At 37.4% G+C, this 27,365-nt stretch overlaps 1 protein-coding gene and 1 long non-coding RNA gene across 2 annotated transcripts; both read right to left on the bottom strand.

The window, feature by feature from the left end:
* Positions 1 to 11,700: 11,700 nt before the first annotated feature.
* On the bottom strand, positions 11,701 to 12,716 carry LOC144990988 (uncharacterized). Its single transcript, XR_013654868.1, has 3 exons — positions 12,659 to 12,716; positions 12,172 to 12,208; positions 11,701 to 11,831 (listed from the first exon to the last, which is right to left on the bottom strand). It is a non-coding gene; the product is annotated as an uncharacterized LOC144990988 (long non-coding RNA).
* Positions 12,717 to 19,666: 6,950 nt separating this feature from the next.
* LOC144990987 (uncharacterized) lies at positions 19,667 to 23,124 on the bottom strand. The gene is made up of 5 exons (XM_078944549.1): positions 23,076 to 23,124; positions 22,695 to 22,788; positions 20,769 to 20,796; positions 20,533 to 20,652; positions 19,667 to 20,103 (listed from the first exon to the last, which is right to left on the bottom strand). Exons 4-5 carry the CDS (start codon positions 20,590 to 20,592, stop codon positions 19,735 to 19,737), a joined length of 429 nt encoding a protein of 142 aa, XP_078800675.1. The 5' UTR covers positions 20,593 to 20,652; positions 20,769 to 20,796; positions 22,695 to 22,788; positions 23,076 to 23,124; the 3' UTR covers positions 19,667 to 19,734.
* Between the last annotated feature and the right edge of the window lie 4,241 nt (positions 23,125 to 27,365).

Raw genomic sequence — 27,365 nt, 5'->3', positions numbered from 1 at the left:
AAAACGCAGTTTCTATTATGTGTGAGTGGAAAGTGGAAACAGCCATGTTCATGCTAGGTAATTAGGGGAAGCAGGCAGAGTGTATATTTTTGAATGCAGAAGGAGGCAAGGGGGAGATCAGGGGAATTGGTGTGTAATGTCCTGCTGTCAGAAACAGTTTTCTTTCTAATTCTATACCCAACACCGTTATGGGTGAAAAACTCTTTGAATCTCGTTTATAAGCCGTGATTTTTCAAAATCATTTGGTCCATTTGTCTTTTGTGATGAAAGTAGCACAATAATGCCAAACCCTTCAAAGATAAAAACAGCACAAATCTGTCTCACTAAATGTTACCATACTAGAATAAATTGTATTTCATTTAACTGTGTGAAGCAGTCTGTTGAAAACTGCCTGTGAAATCACAAGAAATACATTTTTTTGTTTGTTTTCCCTCCAGCAAAACACATTGCAAATTTAAAAACGTCTGCAGCTAAGATACTCAGATTATTAAAATCAAGTTATTAAAAAAATAAATAAACGAAAAGTAATCAAATGTATATTACCTTTAAGTAAAACAGAACATTCAAAAAAAAAGGAAAATATTATTTGGATGGAAAACATGCTTAATTTGTCATCACGACTTTCTAAATTATTTTATTCTTTTGCTATATTTCAGCACTGCAAAAGTTGAGCATCTTCGGATACTTGCTTTATAAACAATCTTCAAAATCTCATTGATTTGGAAAGTAATTCTTTAAATAAGTTACATCGTAGCCAGTGACAACAGTATGCCGTCCAACAAGCACAAAAATTGTGTATTTTTAAGGTTTGTAATATCCTGGACATTTTTATTATGTTTATAACTTCTATTGTATATCAGGAGCCGACTATAATTAAATGTACAATGAAATCCTCAATATTTATCATTTTTAAGTACTCATCACTGTGGCAATTGTTTACACAGAGTAGACTCTTAAAAAATTATCCAAACTGCTGCGGGTTTTTTTGTGGTTTTTATGTAAATATGTTAAATATAAAAAGGCATATAGCTTGGATGAAATGATGCTTAAATATAAACATCATTCTTCTTTTATAATAACATTTTATAAACAAAAACTAAAATTTCCAGTCTGTAAAACTTCTATTTTTACATCAGTCTTCACTCCGATTTCATTAGCAGAGATTGCATGGCGCCAGTGGCCGTATTTTTCACAGATCACTTCAAACAGATTCTGCACCACCCTGAATTATCTGCTGCTGATGTGGTCAGCGTATCCGTTTGTGTTTGCTGTAGAACTTTGATCAGATTTCTGACCACAAAACTGAAACATAAGCTCTGCTGAAACCGAAGTTAAAATAAAAAAAGTAACTTCATCAGAACAAATGGCCCCTGTTTAGTGCAGAGTACAAGTTGCATCCATCCATCTTCCTTTACTGCTTCGTCCTGTGCCGGGCCATGGGGAGGGGGGGGTTGGCTGGAGCCTATCACAGTAACTGCAGGGCGACGGCATGGTACACTCTAGACAGGTTGCCAGTCTATTGCATTGCCAAGGGATGAGTTCCTTTGAAGGTAAATAATTGCGCTGATTAATGTTTAGCTTTTTTGTGGTCTGTGTTGGGATCAAATACACACCACACAAGTTTCATTGTTTGCCTTGTGTGATCAGGGCAGTGGCTTCGGCACCGCGCTGCTGTACTTCTTGCTGCAATCTAACATTTTTCTGTCAAGGCACGTTAAACAATATTTTTAGTCGCCCTCTTGAGGCCCCTAGTTCAATAACAGTTTGAGGCAGTGAGAGAAGTGAGTGAAAGTGGTTCAGGCACCTCAGAGCCTGAAGGGCAGCTTCATGCTCTCCTTGGAACCACAAACCAGCAAAGGCCACACTCAAGTTTGTTGCTTTTCGTTTTCTTCCACAGCTCAGGGACAAAATGAAGCCTTAACCTTGTAATCCACCCAGCACCTCCCCTGGTAGCACTTATGGATTTGAAGTTGGGAAATTACACTTTGGCTAAGCTCAGAACGAATGAGCAAAACTGACAAAAGACAGCAGTTTAGATCACAAAACCATAAGAAGAGGTCCATTTTTAGATTGCATGTTAAAACAAAGTTTCAAGTGTCTGCAATTAAAGTGAGCAGTTGAAGGTTGAAACAAAGAAAATCAACTCTCGAGTTTGTTTCTGCATGATTTCACATTTTATGCCAGACCATATTGTGACAGCAGTCTCTCTACCACCTGTCACAATGTGGCTATAAAGGAAATCCATAACACCGTACGCTCTCCCCAGAGCAGGCTTGGCCCTCCAGCCCACTCTGCTACACAATCAAGCCTCTGTTCCTGACTCGGGTGGGTCCTGCTCTCTGCAACAACACTTCTGTGAAAACAACCCAATCTCAAATACACACTTTCTGGCAAACTCGTGTGTAAATACACTCTTCTGAACCCACTATTAAACCCATCGCCCACCTTGCTAGAGCAGGACCTTTGGGGGAACCTGACCCCATTCCTGCCACTAACTATTATATTCCTGCCTGTCTACTTAATCAGAAACACATGTACCTGCGTGTTCATGTACCTAATGCGAAGATGCTTGTAAATGTAGGCCTGCAGAGATATTCTTACAGTAATGTTGGGTGTGATTGTATACACACACACACTTAAAAATTTTATGCTTCTACACCCAGCACCATTTTTTTTTAAATCTACCCATCCCATAGTCTGAATACTTACACCACATTAAAACTAAACCCAAAGGCTCTATTCCCACCCTCATGAGGCATGTTGCAAAAACACATCTCACTCTTAAGCAAGTTCTCATATTTTATACTTATTAAAACTGAATTGCTAAGAAACCTGGCATCATCTAAACTGTCTGTATGATCAGACAACCTTAATCTCTATTAATTTTAGATTAGATTAATTGTTATTGTGACTAGTAAAACGAAATTTAAAATAGAGATTAGATGTTCTTCTGAAACTGAAACTTGCAAATAGTTCATATTTGGAAAAGCTGCCTTTAAAAATGCATAAACCAGGGAATGCTTGTGAGATAAATAAGTTTGAAGTACATTATATTTTTTGGAGCTCTACATGCCAAATTTACTTTTACAAATAACCACTTCATGAAAGTGTTACTTGACTTTTTCCTCTAACTTTTACATTACCGTTACTATCTGGAAATGTCCAGCAAGAGGCACAAATTGAATTGGTTATAGATGTACAAACAAAGCACGTACAAATGCTGGATTTGCAGTCCAGTTTTTTTGGCAACTATGCTAGCATGTTATACAAAAGTCACTCTGGCAGGACTATGAATACATTCAGTTCAGGGCTAAACAGTGCAGCAGTGGTTAGCGCCCATAGATGCTGCACAACAAATAAATTGACGATTAGAAAAAAGGTTAATGTGCATCTATGTGGTGTTGGAAGATTTGGTGTTTTTTGTTTTTCTATCATTCAAACACCACATGAAGGCAGCATTTCTCTAAGTTTTACATGAGGTACATCATATGGTGCAAATGGCTCTAAAATGAGAACCAAAGTTTTTAAATTAAAAGTTTTTATTTTTAGATAAAAACTGTGGCCCACAAGTCAAAAAGTTTGCCTACCCCTTTTCTAAAGTGTCCTTAGATGTGCATGTGTGAGTGAGTGAGTGATTGAGTGATTGTGTGTCCTGCGGCAGACTGGCGAACTGTTCAGGGTGTACCCTGATTTCACCCAACAGTCTGGACAGGCTCTGGCAAAATTGTGACCCTGAAAGGGATAAAGCGGATTAAGAAAATGTATGGATGGATGGCCCTTCAGTTCAGTAAGAACATTCTGTGAAGTACTTTATCTGTACTTCAAGCTGTATTTCTTTTGTTAAATTAAACAACCATTTTATGTCAACTCTATGATTAAATTAAAAGCTATTGTTGCAAAAGACAGGATATGCAGGAAAAGCAGAGTAATGTTCCCACCATAAACCCTTGACTAGAATTTATGAAAATAGACAAATGGACTTGTGTGAAAAACCGAATCCTACATGATGACACTGGGAATCCTTTAAATGTACAATGATGAAAATGTAGTACTATTGTGACAACAAAGAGTGCTCACCTCAATTTAGGGAACCCATGAGTTGACGTATGGTTCAGTGTATTGCTGACAACATTGACATATTGCAGATCTGTCAAAGTTTTCCACATTTGAGAAGTGAAGTATTTGAGAAGTGTTCCTCTTGGTCTTGTCTTGATGCAAACTGGAGTGGGGCTCACATCAAGAGGAGGCTCATCTAAAGCTGTGCCTCTATTGATCATCTGGCAGAGCACTCTTTCTCTGCCCGTTTGTTCTCCCAAAGTCAAATTCTTTAGTCTCAAATTAAAGTAGAGGAAAAAGTATGCTTTTTAAAGTGTGCATTTGGTTGGTATGTATCCTGAAAGTTGTATAGAATTGTGAGTATAAATATGCATAAACAGGATAATAGTCAAGTATAGTAGTCAAGTGGGACAGTTATGTTTAAATACATGCCAACTTTCATTCATAGACATTTGCTCATTTAAAAATTCAATAATGAAATGAAAGTCTTAGGACCTAAAAACACAAGACTACCGGTACTCTTTAGATGCTTTCCTCTCAAGCACAAAAGACCAAATCCAGTCCTTTTGTTTTCCCCAGTTGGATCCACTGGTTAAACACATTCAGAAGTGATGTCTATTTGATGAGCTGTAGAAAACTGATACAATAATTGCGGAACCGCACATCCTCTCAAGTAATGCAACTCTGTTGCTCTAAGAGTTCAGCGTTCTTATCACTTCATCACCAATGTTTGCTGGCCTTGGCTTGTGATTGGAAGTCATGCCAGATCAGACCAAACCCCATAAATACTCCAACTCTGCCGCTAAAAGTGTTGCTTAACCTTACCATCACAATGCAGTGGTTTTGTGTCTATTGTAGGATCTTTTACATTGCATCAAAACAGCACCTATCATCCTATGGACTTAAGAAAAGAAAAAAAAGGTATATTTGTCTTTTTTGGAGGAATTAGATAAAAATGACACAAAAAAAAGCTTTAACAATTAAGATTACACACAAAAACAGCTTATTGAAAAATGGCCGCAAACAGTATATTACTCAATCTAAAACACATTAACACAACAGATCTAAAAAGCATCCAACTCACTGGCAGCATTTGTGGCATTAAAAACTAAGGTAAATTTTAAACTAAAATGAAGGAGATATTTTTTTCAGTAATGTTTGGGCTGTTGCATGGGAGTTTTTGCTGTCTTTGATACACTTTTATTCAAAAAATTAAACATTTTGAATGTGGCTTGTATGCGAGATAGAATATGAGATACAAAAAAATAGACCACAGCATATGCACGTGATGTAAAAAAAAAAGACATTTTTTGTTTTTAATGTGATTCTACATTTCAATTTTAATTTACTTATTTTTATATATATATATATAATATTTAGCTTGCATAATCCGGAGCTACAATTCTATGTTTACTTTAACATTATGATGAAAAACAAATTCCGTGTTGAACCGTGAACATCTCCCTGGGATAAGGTAATAACTAGTTAGAAGAAAGAAGTTATCATAATTATTGAATCATCTTTTTTGTAATGGATGAATACATTTGCTTACAATATTTGGCAAACAAACCAAATTCTTTATGACCTGTTCAGTAATGTCTTTTGTAAATGTAATTTTTGTCAAGTTTAAAATGATCTATACATTTGACAGGAAAGTAAAATCTTAACCATAAGTATAAGTGCATCTGGAATAACCAGTTTCTTGAAATACTGATGCTTTCTCAAAAAACTCCTCCAATCCCTCATCCTTTTTCATGGTGTCACTCATATTTTTCTACCTGATAATAAGCACCCGAATACATAAAAGATAATACTCAAGTCTTTCCCGTTTATATTAATGTTTTATTTAGTGTTTTGTATTATCATAATCAAAGTTCCAATAAAAATAACAAAGTGGAATAAAATATACATATCAAGTGACAGCCTGGTTCTGTAACCTGTCCCGCATGGAATCTTGATGTTATGTTAACAAACAAATTAGCATTTAAATGAGTCCTGCATTTTTATCCTTCAAGGTTATGTTGTTATGGATATTAAATTAGAGTGTGTGGAAAAGAGTGTGTGCGCGCATGGGTAACTGTGTGTTGTTCATAAGCTGCCAACCAACAAGTCCCCAAGAGGGATGTGGGAGGTTTGCAGGTTTGTGTTGGTGCTGGTTTGAGAGTGAAGTGGAACTCTGCATGTTCCAGTGTTTGTGGTTTAAATGCTTGTGGGGAGGCCTTATAGGCATCTTCCAAGTGTGGAAAATATAACAGCCATTTCTCCAAGTCCATAAAATCATTGCTGTTGAACATTTCCTTGAAGCAACCGGGCCTGATAGCTTTTTTTTGTTTTGTTTTTTTAATTGTCTATAGGCAGGACTTGACATGTGCACAAGGTTTCCTGCAAGATGTCAAAGGCTCAATTTGCAGTTTATCATAACTAAAAAACAGACTTTAAACATGGAGCCTTTTTTTTTCTGCAATGCAAATGTCCCTAACTAACGGGTGGATATGAGCTGTTTACAGGTGAAACATTTTTTGAGCATGCAGGTGACCCGACCGAAATGTTAAGATTTGTAGGCTTCTTGGTGAGTCCATAAGGCAAAAATGTTCATGCACATTTTTGTCTATGGGCATGCTGCAGGCGGCAGGTTGTAGTGAACATTTAAGCAACACATACAGGTAAGCAGGGTGGAAGTGGGTGAGACGCACTCACATTGTACAGATTGTTCTTTTTTTTAACCACTTTGACTTGCTTTTTGCAAGTGATAGGCTATCTCTCCTTGCGTGCAGCCTGGCTGTTAGAAATGAAGAAATTAGGTTAGTTAGAGAATCCGAGCGTATTTTGTGAAGGGAACCTATGGGCACTTGCATATCTCAAGCAGACCCAGTGCCAGCATTGCTCACACTCAGTAAGACGCTAGTGCGCCCAAATTACTAACTATTAGAGTGCTGCATGAGGGTAGTATCGCCCGTACGTGCACCACTACCAGTTCTGGCAAAGGACTTCCGGTTGTAGATGTGCTTCAGCAGACACTAACTCTCTGAAAGAAGTTGTAGCAGGCATAGGAGGACTCTGATATTGACAGATGCTGTTTTGAATAAAAATGCAAAGCCGTGTGCCACTCTGCCACACATTACACAAAAAGGAAAAAACAATGCACTAGAAAGCAGAGGTAGGATAACGTCCTCCTCAAATTTAAATCTACAAATTACAACATGGTGAATTCACACCCAATCTTTGAAGCAAACTAATCTCCCCTTTAATATAGAGATGAATCAGAAACTTGCTATAAAACTTGCTTTAAATCTACCTCTTGCCAACTCAGCAGCCTTAAGAACACCAGGATTAGCTTGCTAGATGCGGGATATGTTCAAACCTTATTCTTATTCCAATGATTTTTTTTGTCTGCAACAGTAAATATCTATGCTAATATAGCATCTTATAAACTTCTTCCCATGTGAAAAAACCTCACACATTCAAACACACAAACACCTTCCATATTCTCATCCATTTCTGCAAAGTAATGACACTACAAGTGGGAATGTAAGCAACAAGTTCACCAAATGTATGTTGCTTTGCATTAATTTAGTCAGGTTTTTACTATGTAAATATAGCTTAACAAAGTCACTATTAAAGAACTGCATGCATCATTCAAGTTGAAATCCTAATTTTCTGGCAAAGAGAAAATGCAAAAATTTTCTCACTGGTTTGCAACAAACAGCTTTAAAAATGATCAGGTTATATTGTCACATTGTTCTCCACAAATTTGTATTAAAAAATTATAATAAAAAACAAATTCTGCATTTTTCCCTTCTCTCAATGTTTTTCGTTTTTTTTTTTTTCCCTTTAGATTTTAAGCAAATTTATTCCATATCTGTGGTCTACCAACACCCTTTTCGCCTTTTATGGTGTCCAGTGACCATACCACATGCACAGAGCTCCATTGATTAAGGCCATGTGGGCATGGTTACAGCTGGCTTGCCTCCTTCCTATTAATCCATCTGAAACTGTAGCTGCACTTCAGATCACAATTCCGACATTCCAAGACACACTGATCCATTACAGGGATATCAACCTGGAAGCACTCAACCCCCGGTAAAATATTTCCTGAAGCCTCCCTCCACCCATCAGCCCAGCCAGACATTTATTTATTCAGCATTGGTAACTAGTGCAGTGTGGGTTATTCTGAAATTATTTGAGTTAGTGGAGGCTGGTTTAAAAGAAGGATCTATAGAGGAGTGTTGTATATTCCATGGGCTGGTGACAGGAAATAGAAATTTGCTAAGGGATGGGAATTTACTTTGAAAGCTGCTCATGCCAGATGAATTGTTTTTTTTTTGTTTTTATTTATAGAACTCCGACTTTATAACAAAAACATGAATCTTAAATTCCCAGACAATGTAACATAGGTCATAACCCTTTGAATTATTCCTGAGAGGGTTTTTTGAGACTTTGGAATAAACAAGATATTGTTTAAAATAGGTTAAATTTATGTAAGGTCCTTCTCCAACCACCTTTTGATCTATTGTAAAAGCATCCCCTGTGGTCTTAATTATGATTACATTGTTTTTAGGCGAAATATATATATATATATATATATATATATATATATATATTAAAAAAAACTATTTTTTAGGACAATTTCTACAGAACAGCAGTGATTCATTGGAAATTTGCCCCCCCGAGTTGTTGGTGGGATTGTTGGCTCGGAGAAAACCTGCTCCTAATTCCCGTCACCCAACTGTTAACATGTTCTCCTGCTATCTTACGACCCCTCACACCCCCAACCTAACATTACTGGCTTAACAAAAATGGCGAGCAATATCTGAGCTATCCAGCCGTACGGTTTTGAGTCAAGCATCAGTTGAGACAAGGAAAACGAAGACATTCATGGATCTATTTGTGTGCAAGTGGTTGCATCAGAATGGAGCAGAGCAGGGAGCTTGTGGCTTGCCGATTGTAGTTTTAAAGCCACTTGAATAAAGAAATACTCAGAATTGTACCTTAATTTTCTTTATGTGTCATTCACATTGAAAAAAGCCACAATAACATGTTAAAAACACCAAAAACAATTTTGATTGGAGTGAGTCTTTAAAAGAAATTCTGTCTCAAAATATTAGTTTTAAAGTGTTAGCTTGTAGCAAAGTCATATCACAAATATGGTGTTTTAAGTGTAACACCCACCATCTGTTTTTACTTCATACATTTCTATCTTTCAGCACCCTCAACCAACCGTCTGCATGCACACACACTCACACACAAGCATGCTTTGGTTCCCTCATGCAAAATGTAAAAAGATTTCAAACACCCCTTTAGTGCTTGAAGTAATCATTTTCATCTGAGGATCTGCTCAATCTGACAACGTTGTTGATAGATTGCAATTGTATGGTTCCAGCTTACAGCTCCTCACCGTGATATGCATTCATTGGAGTCCACAGGAATGGTCACATAGTAGCAAACTTCTTTTGTGTTCTTTCCCTAATGACCCTGTGTGTAACTCAGAGGGACTCTCTGTGTTCAAAAAGTTAGATGATTGCATTTTACAGTGAATGTTATGCTTACCAGGTAAAAGATCTGTTTTTCTTCTAATCATTACCTTGAAACTTTAATCTTTTAAAGGAGGAGAGGAAGCGCTTTATTTATTTTTTTGTGAGGCTTTTTCTTTGTGTTCTATAAAACTTAAATTTTCCTCCAGCTCCTCCTGGTAATTGTTCATCTATCAAATGTTTTGAAAAACTCTCCTCTGTTATATAAGTCAGTATTCCTTTTTTACCCTGATGTATGCGAGTACACGCATACACACACACACACACACCCCCACACACACACACACCCATACACATACACATACACATATACATATATTTTAACACATAGGGTTAGTTAACAGGGCTGTATATAGAAAAAGCAAGTTTACACTTAAAATCAAGGTGTTTTTTTAAGCTAAAAAAAACTAAAAGAGCCATATTCAGTGTTTAAGAACTGTGCTTAAATTAAGCTATTAACTGAAAAAACTCATCTTTAAAAATGAGGTGAACTTGTGTGTGAAGAATTTGAATTTCAATTACATAAGAAGTGACCCAAACAATAAAAGTATGACTATGGTACAGTGATCCCTTGCTTCTACATTGAGAGATTGAGAGACAGAGTGAGGCGAATGGGTCTCAAAACATGTTGCATTCCTTTCAGTTTTTAAAGAGGTTGTCAATCTTGTTATTTCTATCAAAGCTAGAAAATGTGATGCATTTGTCTTCAGGATTTTTAATACTTTAAAACTGTCAGTATCCTAGAACAGTGGTTGTAAGGGCAGGGGAGTTTTTCAGTGGAACAAAGGAGCAGATGTTTGCAAATTGAATTTTGAGACATCTGACAATGATGAGCTTGTCATAAACTAAAATAAGTTCCCATCATTTGGCTGTTTCTATTAAACATTCAGTTTTAAAAACATTTGGATTTCACCAGCATGAGAGCACGCCTGTCACCTGTTGCACACATGTTGCATACAGCCTACTGTACTCACATTGAAGCTCATCTTGTGTGGTAGCTGCTCTGGGATTCTGTTGGTCTGTCAACTGTGTTTTCATTCCTACACACAAGATTCCTACAATTGAGCTTTTCCCTTTGGATTTCCCTGCAAGTTGTCAGATAACATCATGTAGTTTTGGCATAGCCAATGCAGACTCTCTTTTGTCTAGCAAAAATGCAGAGGGAAAGCTCAAGCTCTCCACTAGTGTGCAAAAGAACTTCCAAAGAAACAGACATGCTTTTTAGCGCAATGGTCCAGACCAGAGTCCCTTTTATAAGTAATGCTAAACTTTAAGGCCTAAAGGGTGGATAATAGGATTTTTAGAATTCCCATGAAGCAAATGTACGCAGTGTAAGCTCAAAGGCATAACCAGCATTTTTCTAGCAAATTTCTAGCACTTGATTGTTAAACTACATACACCATTGCACTATTTTATAGGATTTCCTTTGTTTCCCGTTGGTTACCAATAATTGGTTCTTCTGTACTGCTTTTTCTGTGTCATTGGTTCAATAATAAGGTCTCATCCTCTAATTGTATTTTTATTTTTTTCTCCTACTAATGCAGGACTACAAATCTTCAAACTGGGTCACAGAGAGACAGAAGTACCAATGAAAGCAGCTGTTATTTAGACGTAGCTCCAGCAGTAGATTGTGAACCTCGCTCTCTGAATTATCTCATGAACCCAGACATGGAGACATAGTTACTAATTATTTGGTAGAGCTCTTCACAATAAATAAACCTGATCTCCCAACATCATGAGTGTCTTCCGTGTATTGTAAATTAGATATACAGTTAATGTAGCAATAAGGCAAAAAAGTATCCTCTCCCACAGGCCATCTAGTTTACGAACGCATTTTTGGACAAGTATCGAACAGCAGTTTTTCTTGGTGAAATGAGCTTGCCGTTTTCTTGAATGAATTCCTGTTTAATTTTAGAGCAATGCAAACTTTTCTGTCAAGATAAAGAGTTTGACACGTAAAAATACTTCATATTTTGTGTATGCTAGGCCATTCAAATCAACACATAGTGAGAAGTTAAATTTCAGGAGGATTTACTAAGCTCTCATTCATTCATTGGATAGATTCATTTCCACAGCAGATTGTATGACATGGCTTCCTTCTTGTTGATACTCACCTGCTTTACACACAGCATTCTTGTGTTCAAAAACACCAGCATAATTCTTTTGTTTCATTGTGGGGCAGAGTTGATCTAAATCAAGCTTCTGAAAGCTGCATGCATTTGAGTCTAAGATATTTCCTGCCATCTGACAAAGACAAAGGACACAAAAGAAAGACAGATCGGTTTCACTTCCTTATGCTTCTCTTCCTCCCCAAGCTAAGTCCTCCCATACCTCTGCTCTGCCATCCGGAAATACATGATCTATACTGGGTGCACAACCGGATGATAGCAGGTCAATCCTCCCACTAGAAATGGAGAAGAGCCATAAAAAGGCTTCTGCTGACATCTCCTGAGGGACCACCTTTGTCGGTGGCCATGCTGACTTACTTCATTCAGAACAACTTAAAAACTTTCAAGTCAATTTGGGATCATCCACCATAAAAAAAAAGTTAGATAAAATTAAAAGATAACCAGAATAAACTCACCTTTAAGCAAAGGACAAAGGACTTGTGAAATCCCCAACTATGGTTCGAATATGTAAATATGCAGAGAAAAACAGAACAGACAGGCTTAGGGGGCTTTTTGACGTAGCTTTAAACTGATGTACGTTGGTTTCATTTGAATGACAAGACTCTAAATGCATGTCATTGCTTCAAGACAAGAATACAGGGAATTATGGGCATGTAGTCATCTTTCAACATGGAGCCACAGATTTGACAGAAAAATAAGGGAACAAGGTTGGCAGGACACTTAAAATAAAATAGTTCAACATATATTATACTGAAAAATATAAGTAATTTGATTGCTGATGAACTTTATATATATATATATATATATATATACATATATAGTATTGGACCCAAAAAGCATGAGCACATGGCAAAAACGTCAAAACCTTGATTAACTAAAAAAAAAAAAAAAAAAAAAAAAAAAAAAAAAAAAAAAAAAAAAAAAAAAGGGAATTACACTTACATCTGAACAAACTTCTGCCCAATGCTGAACCAAAAAGACTAACAGAGCAGCAGATAACCTGACAGGGATGAGCTGAAAAGGAGAGGCAGGCTGATTAGCTTAAATGAAGACAGCTGTGGATAATTAGCAACTTGCACCTGGTGACTGACCTGAGAAGAAAGCATGTGGAGAACTAACAAAACTAAACTAAAAAAAAACAACTAAATGAGAGTACAATCCTCATGTTTATTGTCCCCAGCACAGGGGTCCAGAAAAATAAAGGTCAAATGTAAAAACTCAGTTAAAAGGTATGAGGGGCTGGTGAGCAAATTAACAAACTCCAAAGATGAATTTGAGTAGTAAACTATAATATAACTTTTGTGCAATCTAAATTTGATTTTGTCTCAGGTTTTGTGCATTTTTAAGTAGCTATTTTTAAATTAAAGTTTTTTTGTTTGTTTTGTTTTGTAATATATAATTTTTTATGCAGGAACTGTTGAACATTATCACTTTAAGCTGTAACCTCTTGCTGCATTTTATTAGTCTCATAGGAGAACCAGCATTGAGTGTTAATTGGTTCCAAAGCGAACCATAACACAGATTTCACCGGTGTAAGTCCATGTTTACCACTAGAGGACTGTAATGAGTGTTTTGCTGATAAAAAGCCAGGTGGATAATTGATGTGGTTGCTAAGTGGCTAATTTGTATTCTTTATGCATACTAAATTAAGCAAAAGCAGAGTTAAGGGTAAATTAGATGAGTTGGGGCAAACTGCTGCTTTAAATGACAACGACACCTCGAGAGACAGAGTATCTTGACAAATAAAACAGTGGAAAGTGTGGACACTAATATAGAATTTAATATAGAATTTGCAGAAAGGGATTCTGTCAAGCTTTAATAGTTGTGACCTAAAAAGTCACTGGTGTTTGGTTCGAACTACAACTGTAAAGACTAAAGAAGAAATTATTTTTTCCGTGTGTGATCATGGAAAAGCTTTAAACACGAAGGTAAATAGCTCTGACAGAAATCTTTCAGCTAACAAGCTAACACCATAATGAGTACTGGATTTTGGCCAGCCAATGCCTTACAATATTAGATTCTGTACTCATAGGTTTATCTCCACCTCATCACAAACATGTTATATCGCCAATGCTGTTTATATGCCTAAACTTTATTAAATGTGATTAACTTGTGCTGTTTTCAAACAATTTAGGAAAATCACAAAGCTATGTATATTTAAGTATAGTATTTTTAAATATTTTAACCCAAATATTGAAAGGTATGAGGTTTTTTTTTTAGGACAGAGGCTGGAACATCAGGGTGCACCCAGTGGAGGTGGGATGCAGGGGCTTTGTCGCCAGTACAGTACTAAGCTCCTCAGAGAAGTTGGAGTCGGAGGGCGGGGCACACAGACAGGCTATAAAGGAAATGACCAACACCGCTGAGAGGGCGAGCCATTGGCTGTGGCTGAGGAGAAGTGACATCACATGGACAAAAGCGAGACACACCCAGGCTTGATCAACCTGCGGTGGGCCTGCCTCAGCGGAGGGTGGATTGTGATGAATGGCCGAAACACCCTAAGATGTTGGGATGCAAACTGATTATGTGTCTCACTGGCAAAATTAATGGAAGTCCAAGAATCCAAGAAATTTAAAGTTGTTGCTTTTAATATGTGTCTTTGTTTAGACCAAGAGAAAAGGCAGGCTGGGTTATGTTACAAACTCCATAGTGAAACAAGCAGAGTTATTATGACCATGCAATTCCTTGCTTCATTAAAATAAGAATTAGCATTGGTATCATTTTAATATTTTAAAATTATTTGTGAAAAAGAGTCAAATAGGTTCTCAATTTAAAAATAAAAAAAATCAGTATGTCAAAATATGTGTTGCCATGATAAACTTGTGGTCTCATTTTCTAATGTTAATCACATTTGTTTGAGGTTTATCCTTGCATTTGTTTTTTCTTAATGAACAGCTTACATATAAGGATAGTTTCATTTATCTTTGTGCCTGTGCAAAATATTTGCAAAAGGACTGTCAAAAGAGCTTTTTTAAACCAATTTTTTTTTGTCTTTTGTAATTCTACTTCGTAATTGGAAGGTAATAGTGAAACTGTACGCAGTTAAAAGTAGTTTGAATATACTATACACACCAGATCTAATAGTGTATAGGATGTGTTCATAGCAAAATAAAAAAAACACCTCCTGAATATTAAAAAATGAGCATGAATGTGACCTTTAGTCCTATCCAGACATAAAACCAGACTAATTGGCTCTTTTGTAGGAGCACAAATGAAAGACAGACATTAATTGATTTAAGCTTGAGTTTTGTTACCTGTTGCCTGCAATCACCATGCATTTTATTTCTACTCATTTAAAAGTACAAGAGGTATTAGATGCTATGGGAGTATCCTATAAACCTGTTTGACAGAAGCCATTAATATTATGTCACAGTGAAGTCTAAACTGTATGGAAGAAAAAAGTATCTCAGAAACTCAGCTGTTATCTATTATTTTATTTTTATTTTTTATTACAAGTGATGTGAGGCCAAATTAACCAACTGCAAAACAGTGGCTTGTAAGGAGTCTTTATCCTGGTCTCTCTCTTTGCGCTTTCCTTTTTTTTCTTCCTTTTGTGAGTTAACGGTATTTTTCTGATTTTGGTGCGAGTCAGACAGGATTGAAAGTCCTCCCCTACATCCTGTTGGCTGCCTTTTAAAATTCCAACTTTCATCAGCATCTATTCTTACTTCTGGCACTCATGACAAAGAACTAGAATTCTGGTAGAATAATTTCCATCCATCCATATTTATATAGTTTTATGAGAATGTCGATGAGCAACTGTGATACCCTGCTTTAGTTTGTTTTTTCTTTGTTTATAGATTTATGTAAATGCACGCCATCTTTATTGATCTAGCAGTAACAGCACTGTAAGAACAGTCTTTTCTTTCATGGGAAACAAACAGCAGGTTTGGTTTCAATTGTAGTTATTGAGTCACTTGTCTTTATGGGATTTTTTAGGGAATGATAAATAAAAATAAATAAAAATTCATAATTTTGAGATTGTTTTTATTTCTGACTGAAAGTAGCCCAAAGGCTCCTATTATACTCCATCAGATATTGTAGTGATCTTGTCACAACCTCAAAAAGAAAACCTCCCACTCTATCATGGAACAACATGTGATAAAAATAATAAAATAAGTGAAACGGTAATGTTTAAAAAACTTTGCAGAACTCTAAATTCTAAAAAGGAGCAGCAAAACATATAAATCTGTAGACTCTAAATACTTCATGTATTGGAGTAAAAAGAAAGAAAGAGGGCAGGGAAAGGGGAGACCTGCTGTCAATTCCTCTTCCGGTATGAAGAATCACAGGGAGTTCCTGTGCCAGATGCTGGCAAGGATCATTAGGCATGCAGCTAAAGGAGAGGCGCTTACCTGAAGGGGAGAGCTGTGTACCAAGGCCAGATGCCCAGGGATAAGAATCTCCCTGGGACTCTTCAGCTAAAAGGAGAGTACTGAGCCTCTCTTAAACAGATGAAGCTAAATAAACGCAAGGCAATTTATAGTGTAGCAGCCACTCCACTTGTCACTCTTCACCCTGCCTCCTCTTCATTCAACCATTTATTTAAGGCAGCGCTGTGAGCCCACACAAAGAAAAACTGAACTGGGAACAGAGGTATGGCTAAAGCAAGCCAAGAATAACCTCTGCAGCTGTTCATGAAAAGAAATTATGTTATGGAGCCATTTGCCATAAGGCTGTCAAAGTACTTTGACTTATGTTTAGGGTGAACAAACTTTAAAATGTGTCACTACTTGTAGTTGATTGTTATGTTCTAACAACATTGAAAAACATGTCTGGCAGTTTAAACAATTACCCGATCAAAAAGGGAGTTTTTTTTTAAAAAATGTTCTATAAAATAAAACATTCTATAGATTCATTCAGAAAAATGATACATGGGCAACATTCAGACAGTATGTGTGGCTTTCAAACCATACCTTTGTTCTGTAAAGGAATTCATTCATTCAAACTGTTATTGAACCCTCATATTCACCTTTTTTGTCCCCCCATCAGTAATATTATCAATAAAAGTAGAATAATAACAGGATTAAATTACAATATCCTCGTTAGGGCCAAGGAAAATTGTTTTTTACATTTTAGTGATGTCCTGATTTTTCCTTTTTTACAGCAAAAACAAGAAGTAACCATTTTGTGTGTTTGATTTTATAGCACAATCTTAGTCTGTATAAAGCAACAACCTCTTACAAATCAGAACAGGATGACAGGTACTATAAGAAAATGGTTATTTTTAAGAATATGGCTGATCTTTAAGACTTAAAAAATGTTTTTGTGTTTTAGTTTATTCCTGGTGCTCCTTGGCCGTGTAGTGGTTAGCGAGAAGAATCCCGACTAGGTCCTTTTTGTGTTTAGTTTCCATATTCTCCTTGTGAATGTATGAGTTTTCTTAAAGTGATCTAGCTTCCTCTCAAAGTACAAAACCCTGCTGTATAGGTTAAATGGTGACTCAAATGTGCCCTTTCATAGATGAGTCTGTGTGGTTGTATGTTTCTGTGTGGCCTGAAAACTAGGTATAAGTGTATAACCAGCACATTGTGTATCTGCTTTCACTTAATAGCTGGGATGGGCTCCAGCAACCCCAAAACACTAAGTAAGGGTTAATGGCCTACGAAGTATGCATGACTTTTCAACGCGCGCCATGGAAGCCTGAACCGTGCGATGCGAAGTGCGTTAAAAAGTGATAATGCACACTTCAAAGGCCATTAACCCGCTTATAGCATGGTCAATTATAAAAGAAAGAAATAGTTACCCGTTTTTAGTCCTTAATTCTTTTTTTTTTTTTTTATTTCTACCGCTTTCCTCGAAAGCGAAATATTTGTATGGTCCGCGTCCCCGTCACGTCGCGTCACGTCGTGCCGCACCCTCGCTACAGTCAAGTTTCAACGATATATATATGCTGATATTTCCGATGGGTTGAATAAAGCATCGGTTCAGAGAGAAAGTTCACCTCTTACCGCTTGTTTTTGTCCAGATGATGAAGCAAAAGATTGTCTTAAAGAAACCGTCGCAGTGATACAAAACATTTAAGCTAAGTGACCGGAACTTATTTTTTCACCGTGCGGTTATTGAGATGCGCTTTGAGTTGTGTGCCATCATGTTTTCTTTTCTTGCTCTGGCTGCCTCAGAAGAAAGCACTAAATATAAAAATATACAAATTCCGGGGTGAATAAAGTTACCAAAAAGAAGACGAAGTCCTGTCTGTTTTCAAAGGTGCAACTTAGAAACTAAAAAAGTGTGCATATATCCTTTAGAGAAATAACTGTCTTTTAGGGTTATAACACTGCAGATCAGCTCTGTCTGCCAGACAAAAGACCGCTCTCTCAGCACCCCTCAGCACAACGCCTCAGGTCCATTTCTGAGATTTTTCTCGAGTGTTTCATAATGGCACGTTTTAATCACTGAACTATATGATTGGGCCTTTTTAGCAGTTAAATGGCTGGCTGGCTCCCTGGCAGATCATCAGTTTTGTTCATCTTTTAAAGAGGCAGGTGTAGTTTATGGTTTCTTGCCCTATCCTTGAGTAAAAAAGTACTACAGATAGAGTGAAGCCAAACAAAGCAAAGGGACAGAACATTCCCCTGTTGGTAAGTAATGATGCATCTATCAGCTCAAACTGTTTAGATAAAGAAAAGGAAATTGCTCTTTTATGACATTTCATTATTTTCCTTAATTCCTATGCGTTGGCCTCTGGGGACTATGGGCATCGATTGGTGATTTAATGAAAGTATCTGTTCCTTTCTTCCATTTGTCTCCCCTCTTCCATGTCACTCTGCTCAAAATGTATGGAGTTAATTCAGTCTCAATAATCAGAAATGCACACAACCGGTTTTACAAATGCACACGCTCCGATTCACAAATGTCATTTTATGCAAACGTGAAAAATAAATTCGGAAATACACACCCTGTGTTTCACAAACACACAGATTGTGTTTCACACATGCACACTAAATGTTTTACAAATGCACAATAAGTGTTTCTCACAAATGTGCACACTGTGTTTCACAAAAAACATTTTAGAAATTCACAATAAATGTATCAGAAATGCACAGTAAGTGCTTCACAAACGTGATTTTTAGGTACACATGTGATGTGAACTCACAGATCATTCGAACTGCAAACTGTGCATTCAAAATCCCGTTCTCATTTGTGAATCTCCCCGTGTGTGTGAGAGATTTTTCTACGGTGAATATTGAGACTCATCTGACGGAGCGGGTCAACTAATCTCACCATTGGCTAGTGAATCTGTCAATCAAACTCATCGGGAAAGCAGGCGGGTTCGCTTTTGGCCAATCGAATGGCCCCTTACACTTTCTCTACGCTTTCTGCGGGTGGCAAAAGCCCCGCCCATATTTGATTCTGTACCAGTCGGTCGTTAGCGTGTTAGCCCTAGCATGGCTTGTCGGTTTATTGCCTTCGGTTGTCAAAAATTACTGGCTTGTGCAACTTTTCAGTGGACCTGGAAGCAAGGCAACAGTGGTTGAATGCAGTTGACATAGAATCCATCGAACTCTGTACTGGTCATGGGATTTACAATGAACGTTTCACTCGGGATTGTTTGTACGTTATTCTCTTAGCTTTCATGCTAGCGTCATTTCAACACTCAGACACGGTTTTGATCATATGAAGGTGGAGGAGAAAAATCTTCAACTTCCACAGGTTTTGTGGAGAAACTGGCATCACTTTGCTCCGTACCACGCAGTGGGACTACATTACCTCAAGTTCATCTCACTGTCAATCACAGATACCCAATACACCCCCCCTGCTCAGCCCGAAGTCACTTTGCTTGACCTTAATTTTATTTTTTTAATAACTCAAATGTAATTGATTTTATATTGTAACCATATACATATACACCTCTTGGCCAGGTCACCCTTGCAAAAAAGATCCTCATCTATCTGGGTTTTATAGCTGGTTAAATACTACACAACAAAAGATGGTCATAGAACAACAAAGTGCAAACATTCACCCTTTATTGCAGAGTAAAATTCAGTGAAAACATGGACAGATTAAAACATCAAAATTTAAGCAAATGTGGGATCTCTACTGATTTGAATTTTATTTAAACTGGAACTAATTTTCATAACATCCTTACATACAATGAAGTCCCTTGAACAATACAGCAGTATTGATTTGAACTCTGTCTTACTCCCCTCAGTCTCTCTTCTTCTGTATGTAATTATGTCGCCTAAATTAAGTTCTAAACGCACTGGACAGTAAAGATGTAGGTCCACTCCCAAACGGTCTGAATTCCACAATGGATTGATGTCGTCTTGCAGTTCCAACATTTGTGGACCCAAAAGAGGACTGTCCCATACCAGGACATTGATCCCAGGATGAGGTTCAGTCATGGATCCACTCTCCTCCCATTCAATCTCTGGAACCAGCATACCCTGACAAAAAAAAAAAAAAAGATACTGTTTATGAACAGCACTGTTTTTTTTGTGTTTTAGATTATGTAGGAACAGTGACCGACTAATAATAACTTATATTGTTGCTTGCAGGCAGACCTCATATCTCCATAACTGTTTATAATTTGCAAATAAGTGAACCTTAACAAAGTAGTGACATTAGTACATCTGATGGCTCATAAGGCCATGCATTGTGATGCATTTTGAACTTGCAGATGTGCTATTCTTCCTACAAACAAACAATTTAGGGAAATTGTTTGCACCACACAACAATAATCCTTTTCATTCATTTTCGATGAATATTCACTGTAGTCATTATGATTTCATGATACTCTTCTTGATACTTTCCACTTTAGTCAAACTGCACACAAATCAGTTGTCCAGTACAGTGAGATTAAATAAAGCATTTACCCGGGGATCAGAAACAGGGTTCTGGGTCAAGCCCAACTGCCACAGCTGATTTGGTGTCATGCTTTGCTCCGTCCTGATTGGATGGCTGTCCCACGCATCACTAAAGACATCCAAACTGGCCTGAATGTGTGGTAGAAAAATGTAATGGCAGCAGAATACGTGATGTGACTGATATTGAGAAAGTCTTGGTCCTCAGGAGAGTGCAGGATGTTGTAATATAAACCAGTAACACTCACGAAGACATCACACCAGAGGAGCTCAATCCTGTATTTGGAAAAAAGCAAAAAGAAATATTATATTGTCAGATTTATTTTTAATACATCATTCACTTTTATGTATCAGGGCACGAGACTAACTTTTTTCACTAGGAGCATAGTGGCCCCTAACTGAAAATTTTAGGGGCACAACCAGAAAATTTAGGGGCGCATACCGTAAATCAACATTCTAACCAAATCTACTAATTTCCACTGTATTACAAATAAATACTTTAATAATAGATGCAGAAATTACAATGTGCTGTTTCTAATTCAGTGTCACATTTTAATCTGCACTTTTGAAGATGCAACATGAAGGTAAACTGACATCACCATCGCTGTCACGACAGTACAACTAAGTAAAAATAGTAAAAAAAATACCATACATTTAGAATAAAAAAAAGTTTTTAGTAACAAGTGATTACCGTAGTAACCTTTCGTAATTTCACAGTTTCAAACAATACTTAAATGTATGTAAATATTAGAGGATGGAAATTCATGTTGGTGACACCAAATAGGTTCAGTCAAGATGCACAATAAGCGTGTTTGAGATCACCCAGATGGACGCAACACTGCACAGATCACCTGGTGTGTGACGTATATTTTTGTTTTTGCTCCAACATCACCTGTCAATCAAAACAAAAATATCACGAGAAAGGGGTGAGAGCAAGACACCAATCAGAGTGAACGCAGCTGGAAATTTAGTATTGAACTGACTAAAAGCTGCCCTACAGACTAAAAAACAATGCATTATGGGACATGCGTCCTGATGGGTTTTTTGTAGTTCACTGATCAATTAAAATAATTTAAAATACCAACTGATTAAAAAAAGGCTACATCCATCCCAAGACAACTCCTAATTCCTGGTCTCTTTCAGTCTCGCTGCAGATTCGATTTCATACGAGTTTGAGACCCCTGCTGTACACTCTGTCACTGGTACACTAGCTGCAGGTCGGAAGAACGAATCAATAGTTCGCTTGCTCATAGCTCAGACGCACATATCAGGTTGTGATGATATTTGTCTCCGTTTCCTTCCCACGGATGTTAGGCCCCGCCCCTCCACATATTTTAGCCACTTGCAGTGACTTTCCCTATTCTTCCCACACGCATTGGCCGCCTCAGGCATCACTCAATGAAACGCGAGTGTGTGCTCGCGTGTGCTCCAGTCTCATGAGTATTCGCGCGAGTGTGTGTGTCTGCCTGCGTGCGTGTGCGCTCGCGTCTCATTGATGATTTCATCTCTCATTTCATCGATCATTGACGTGCTCCTTTCATGTTTAATGTATAAAAAATACGGAGGGTGGGGGAGGCAAATTTACTGGTAGCACATGTGCGACTGGGTGTAAAATTCAGTCGCACACTCTCAAATTTTGGTCGCAAAATGCGACCAAATGGACGCAGTCTGGAGCCCTGTGTATATATTAAAGCTTCTAAAACTAGGTTCAACTCACCGTTGATTGTGTGTACACTTTTCCCACAATGAAGCCGTTTGTGTCAGTTGTACGTACTGTGAGCATTAACTCGGCTATGCCCACATTTTCTCCTCCGTGATCTCCTCTCACCCTGACAATAACATGAAAATCATGTCTCAAACACATAATTACAAATGCATCGCCAATACGGTACACATCAGTTTAAAATGTAATGTTCTTATGTATGATGCCAATAAGTAGAATTTCTAGGTTAAAAAAATTGCAGGAGTGGGTTACATGTATCTCTGGGGAAAAAAATGAGGTGAGAGAGACTGTTAAGGGGGGGTAAAATGTTATTCATGAGGGGAAAGTTTTAGAGTTGCCTTTGTTTATGGAGAGGAGTCTAAAAAAAGTAATTTTATTTTTGTACAAATAACCAAGTACTTATACTGCCTGATATGTGAATAAAATATTTCTTTATGAATAACATGAATACCTCAGAGGAAAGCCATAAACGTTCACAGCGTCACTGAAGAAGGCCAAGTGGGTGTCTGCACAGTTGTTCTCTGCTATCTTCTCAGGTACAAGATCTATGGAATACAAGTACAAATACTTTCAACTGACAGATATTTACAGGGGCAAAAATGCTAAATTCCCAATTGACAGGTAAAACAGTAATACAACAGGATGATAAAATATGAAATAGAATAGAATAGAAGGGTATTTAATAATCCCTGAGGAAATTTTTTTAAAATGGCCATCTTAAAAAAACACATAAACACACATGCATTACAAATAGAAATATCACAAAATAAAAAGATTGATAAAAAAAAGGTAAATAATTGGAAAATCAGTGGGTAAAATTAAAAGAAATTACTTGTAAGATGCCCTGCCAGAGAGTTGTATTGCCTGATGGCACGAGGAACAAAAGATTGTCACGCTGTCACATTCAGTAATTCCTAGAGAATAAATAAAAACACAACAAACATGGATTAGATCATTTAGCTGTCTTATCTTAAATTACATAATTTTCAAATATATGAAAGGGGAATTTTTTTAAAACACTCTTGCTATGATAACTTGAGCTTGTAGTAAAGAACACCTTTAAAAAAAAATCAGAGACAAGACACTGATCACAGGAAGCCTGTGTGTAATATTTACAGTAACTTCTACTCAAATCACTGTTGACAGCTGATTTCTCCCATCCACCCTTTCTGTGACTACTTATCGACTACAAAACAGCCTAAAAACATAATGTTTGGGATTCTTGTCATTACGTCATTGGAAGTAAAGATACGGGGATTTTAGTGGCTGTCACTCTGACACAATCTCACAGGGCTGGTCATCACAATGAATACGGGTTCTAACGTTAGAAACTTAATGAGGCTTCTTTCATTCAACAGTGGATTCATGTATGTTATATTTAAAAAATGCCGTTTTCATGAATGTCATGAATTAACTTTGTTGCACAGTCCACCCCGTCTTATTAAAGTCTGGGTTGTGAAAATGCTGTGTCTAACTTTAACCCGGTTCGCGTTTACATAAAGGCAGCACACGGAACAACTAGCTAGTTAGCATAGCATAGCATCAGTGTTTAAACAAATCGCCGTCTCCAAATCAATACTTTTTATTAAACTTTCTTTGCTGCTGTAAATCCGGCATGCTTTTCCCCTTAGTTCCTTATGAATCATGTTAAGAACCTACAGATCATTGGCTATAGACGCTAGCTTTAACCGACACCGGCTTGAACTTCACTCACACTCACACAGCCACAACTTGCACAGGCTAAGCAAAACAAAGCTAAGCTAATTTGCGGTGGGGGTACTCTGCAAACGACTCGGCTGCAGTGTTCATAAAGCATTCACACATGTCACTTGGCAAAGGAGAACGCTTCAACTTAGTATTCAATAACATTACAGGACGTACAACGAGGGAATGATCAAATAAATGCATTACTTACGGGCTGAGACTGATCCCGTTCAGAAGACCTCTCCGCCATGTTTGCCGCCCGCGTCCTCCCAACTGCTGTGCTGAACAGCTCCCTCCCTCGTCACTTTGAAAGTGAGGAGTGTAAGGGGCCATTCGATTGGCTAAAAGCGAACCCGCCTGCTTTGCCGATGAGTTTGATTGACAGATCCACTAGCCAATGGTGAGATTAGTTGACCCGCTCTGTCAGATGAGTCTCAATATTCACCGTAGAAAAATCTCTCACACACACGGGGAGATTCACAAATGAGAACGGGATTTTGAATGCACACTCTGCAATTCGAATGATCTGTGAGTTCACATCACATGTGTACCTAAAAATCATGTTTGTGAAGCACTTACTGTGCATTTCTGATACATTTATTGTGAATTTCTAAAATGTTTTTGTGAAAAACAGTGTGCACATTTGTGAGAAACACTTATTGTGCATTTGTAAAACATTTAGTGTGCATGTGTGAAACACAATCTGTGTGTTTGTGAAACACAGGGTGTGTATTTCCGAATTTATTTTTCACGTTTGCATAAAATGACATTTGTGAATCGGAGCGTGTGTATTTGTGAAATATGTTGTGTGCATTTCTGATTATTGAGACTGAATTAACTCCATAAAAATGCCTCTGTTAATCAGATTTCCAGCAAAAGCCGTAAATGAAACAGAGGTCTTGTGCCAAGGCAGACTCAACAATACCCATGTTTAAGCTGTCCAAATGTTTGGACAATGTTTGGTGCAGTCGATTTAGTGGACTTTCCCTCTGGAGTTCAGCTTAGTCAGGGAAACGCTTCAAAGCACAAAGGAATATGCTAAAAAACAGAAGCCTACAATAAATGGAAATCTATGCATATTTAACCATACTGTACTGCCTAAAGTCAATCGAGAGACATGAAATTAACTAAATGATACATGGACTACAATGCTCATGAAAGTTGGGTTTTGATACAAGCTTAAATACCGGTTATTGTAGATATGCATATGATTATGTTTAATAGCTTCACAACAGTATCAATAATTCAAAAATAAAGTCCAGCAAAAGTTCGTCTTTAAAGAGATAAATTAAATACAGGAAGTAAATTTCATGTTTTTGTTTTTGTTTTCTTTTTTTGTTTGGTGACACAAGACGCATATATGAAATTGATGTACTGTCAGCCTTTTTTGGGTTCTCCACACAGATTTACGAAATTATGAGCGAACAGGCCTTTAATAATCATCATAACAACAATAAATGCACGTTTAGTAGATCATCTCGCTCTATGCTTTGTTTTTTTACAATGGAACTCGTCTCTGTCTGAGCGAGCACCTTGAGCACACCCGTTCACACCTACAGATTGGTGCGCGCGTCCACGTCATAAACAAACTCTTCTGTTGTGAAACCATCATTTCTTACGAATTTCCCTTCATTTTTCACAGTTTAGACCTCGGGTGGACACTTTGTCATCACTAGTTCACGGCAGCTCAGCAGCAGCAGCGGCGGCGTCTTAGCCACACCACATCCCCTTCATTGACAGCCAAACCGAGGATTTGTTTTTTTTTTCTGTTTATATAATGTTGTCAGTCTTTGAGACAGCTGTTTCTAATTTAATCTGTTTGTTTTTGTTTCTTGAATTTTCACTTAATATTTTAGGGGAAATAACTCTGGTTGAAATAAATGTGAAATTAAATGAAGGACATTGGTGGAATATATTGTTAAATGAAATATCACATATTTCTTAGAATAATTGTTTCTTCTGAGTAGAATGCCTAATTAGGTGGGAGTGGCAAAAAGAGGTACACAAGGAGGTACATCACTCTCACAATAGCAGAGGGAGTGTGAGTTTGCTTTTTTTGGTATGTCCCAAAGACTATTAAAAGGGGAGAAAGCCCTGTGAAATCTCTCCTGGCTTGCCTTCAATAGAAGCCCCGTGAAGCATTGCTAGGGGTTCATGTAATTGTGCCGGGAAAATGAGCTAACCATTCAGAGCTTTGAAGCCACACAGAACAGCGGCATCTGGTGCCGGACTGGACGTATATCATATGCCTAAACTAAGCTCCTTTTCCATTTAGTGAGCCAAGCCCAAAGAAACCGTTCTCTTTAAGAAGAACCAGAATTCCCATCATTATTATACTATTGAATTCATTCATTCATATAGAAAAAATGAATGGATGCATGAATTAATTAATTATACTATTCAATTCAGTTTTAGCGAAGGAGTTTTTGCTTGCATAGTTGCTATGGTCACATGAATCTAACATTTTTTTCATATAAATACATTTATACACAAATTCAACACAGATAGGCCTGTATATTAATTTAGCAGTAGCTCGAGAATTTCACTGTTCTATTTATTTTATGAAATTTTTAATTTTCATAAACAATTTTTGCTACAAATGACTTAACACACTAATGACTTTCATGACATGCTTGTCTTTGTTTCATTCCGATGTAATTTTGTAGTCTGGCCTATAGATGTCACTAGTTTCAGTGTGTCAATGCTTTAGCCGTTGTGCTATCTTAGGCTGCATTTACACTGCAGGTCTTGATGCCCAAATCCGATTTTCTGACTATATCCGATTTTTTTGACGACCCACTTACGTAGTCTTTTAAAAGTGACCCGAATCCGGGTATTTACACTATACAATGCTGAAACTATCAAACGTAGACGTTCTGAGGACTACGTACATTTACGCCTTCCGCGGACCTGAGCACTGACCGCCCAGATTTAAAAAAACTATGTGCGAGCAGGCCCTTAATAATAATCATAACAGTAATAAAAGCACGTTTAGAGGAGGTCCAAACGGCAAACGTTTAGCATGGCGACCCCCCACCCCTTTTTTGTTGTGTTTCATTTGTGTGACTGCAGTTGTCATGGAGGCAAGGCAGTATGGAGTTAATTCAGTCTCAATAATCAGAAATGCACACAACCGGTTTTACAAATGCACACGCTCCGATTCACAAATGTCATTTTATGCAAACGTGAAAAATAAATTCGGAAATACACACCCTGTGTTTCACAAACACACAGATTGTGTTTCACAAATGCACACTAAATGTTTTACAAATGCACAATAAGTGTTTCTCACAAATGTGCACACTGTGTTTCACAAAAACATTTTAGAAATTCACAATAAATGTATCAGAAATGCACAGTAAGTGCTTCACAAACGTGATTTTTAGTTACACATGTGATGTGAACTCACAGATCATTC

This window comes from Oryzias latipes, chromosome 3 (assembly GCF_053564925.1).
Source record: "Oryzias latipes strain Hd-rR chromosome 3, Olatipes_Hd-rR_3.1".
Lineage (NCBI taxonomy): Eukaryota > Metazoa > Chordata > Actinopteri > Beloniformes > Adrianichthyidae > Oryzias > Oryzias latipes.
Note: the sequence above shows the minus strand (reverse complement) of the source record. Positions and strands in the feature narration are given on the sequence as shown.

Bases quoted from the DNA above. Each gene is read 5' to 3' on its own strand.
- LOC144990987 (XM_078944549.1), bottom strand. From the start codon at position 20,592: ATGACACCAAATCAGCTGTGGCAGTTGGGCTTGACCCAGAACCCTGTT. The intron at 20,104-20,532 runs GTAAATGCTTTA...TTTTTTTGTCAG, and splicing joins ACCCTGTTTCTGATCCCCGG to GGTATGCTGGTTCCAGAGAT.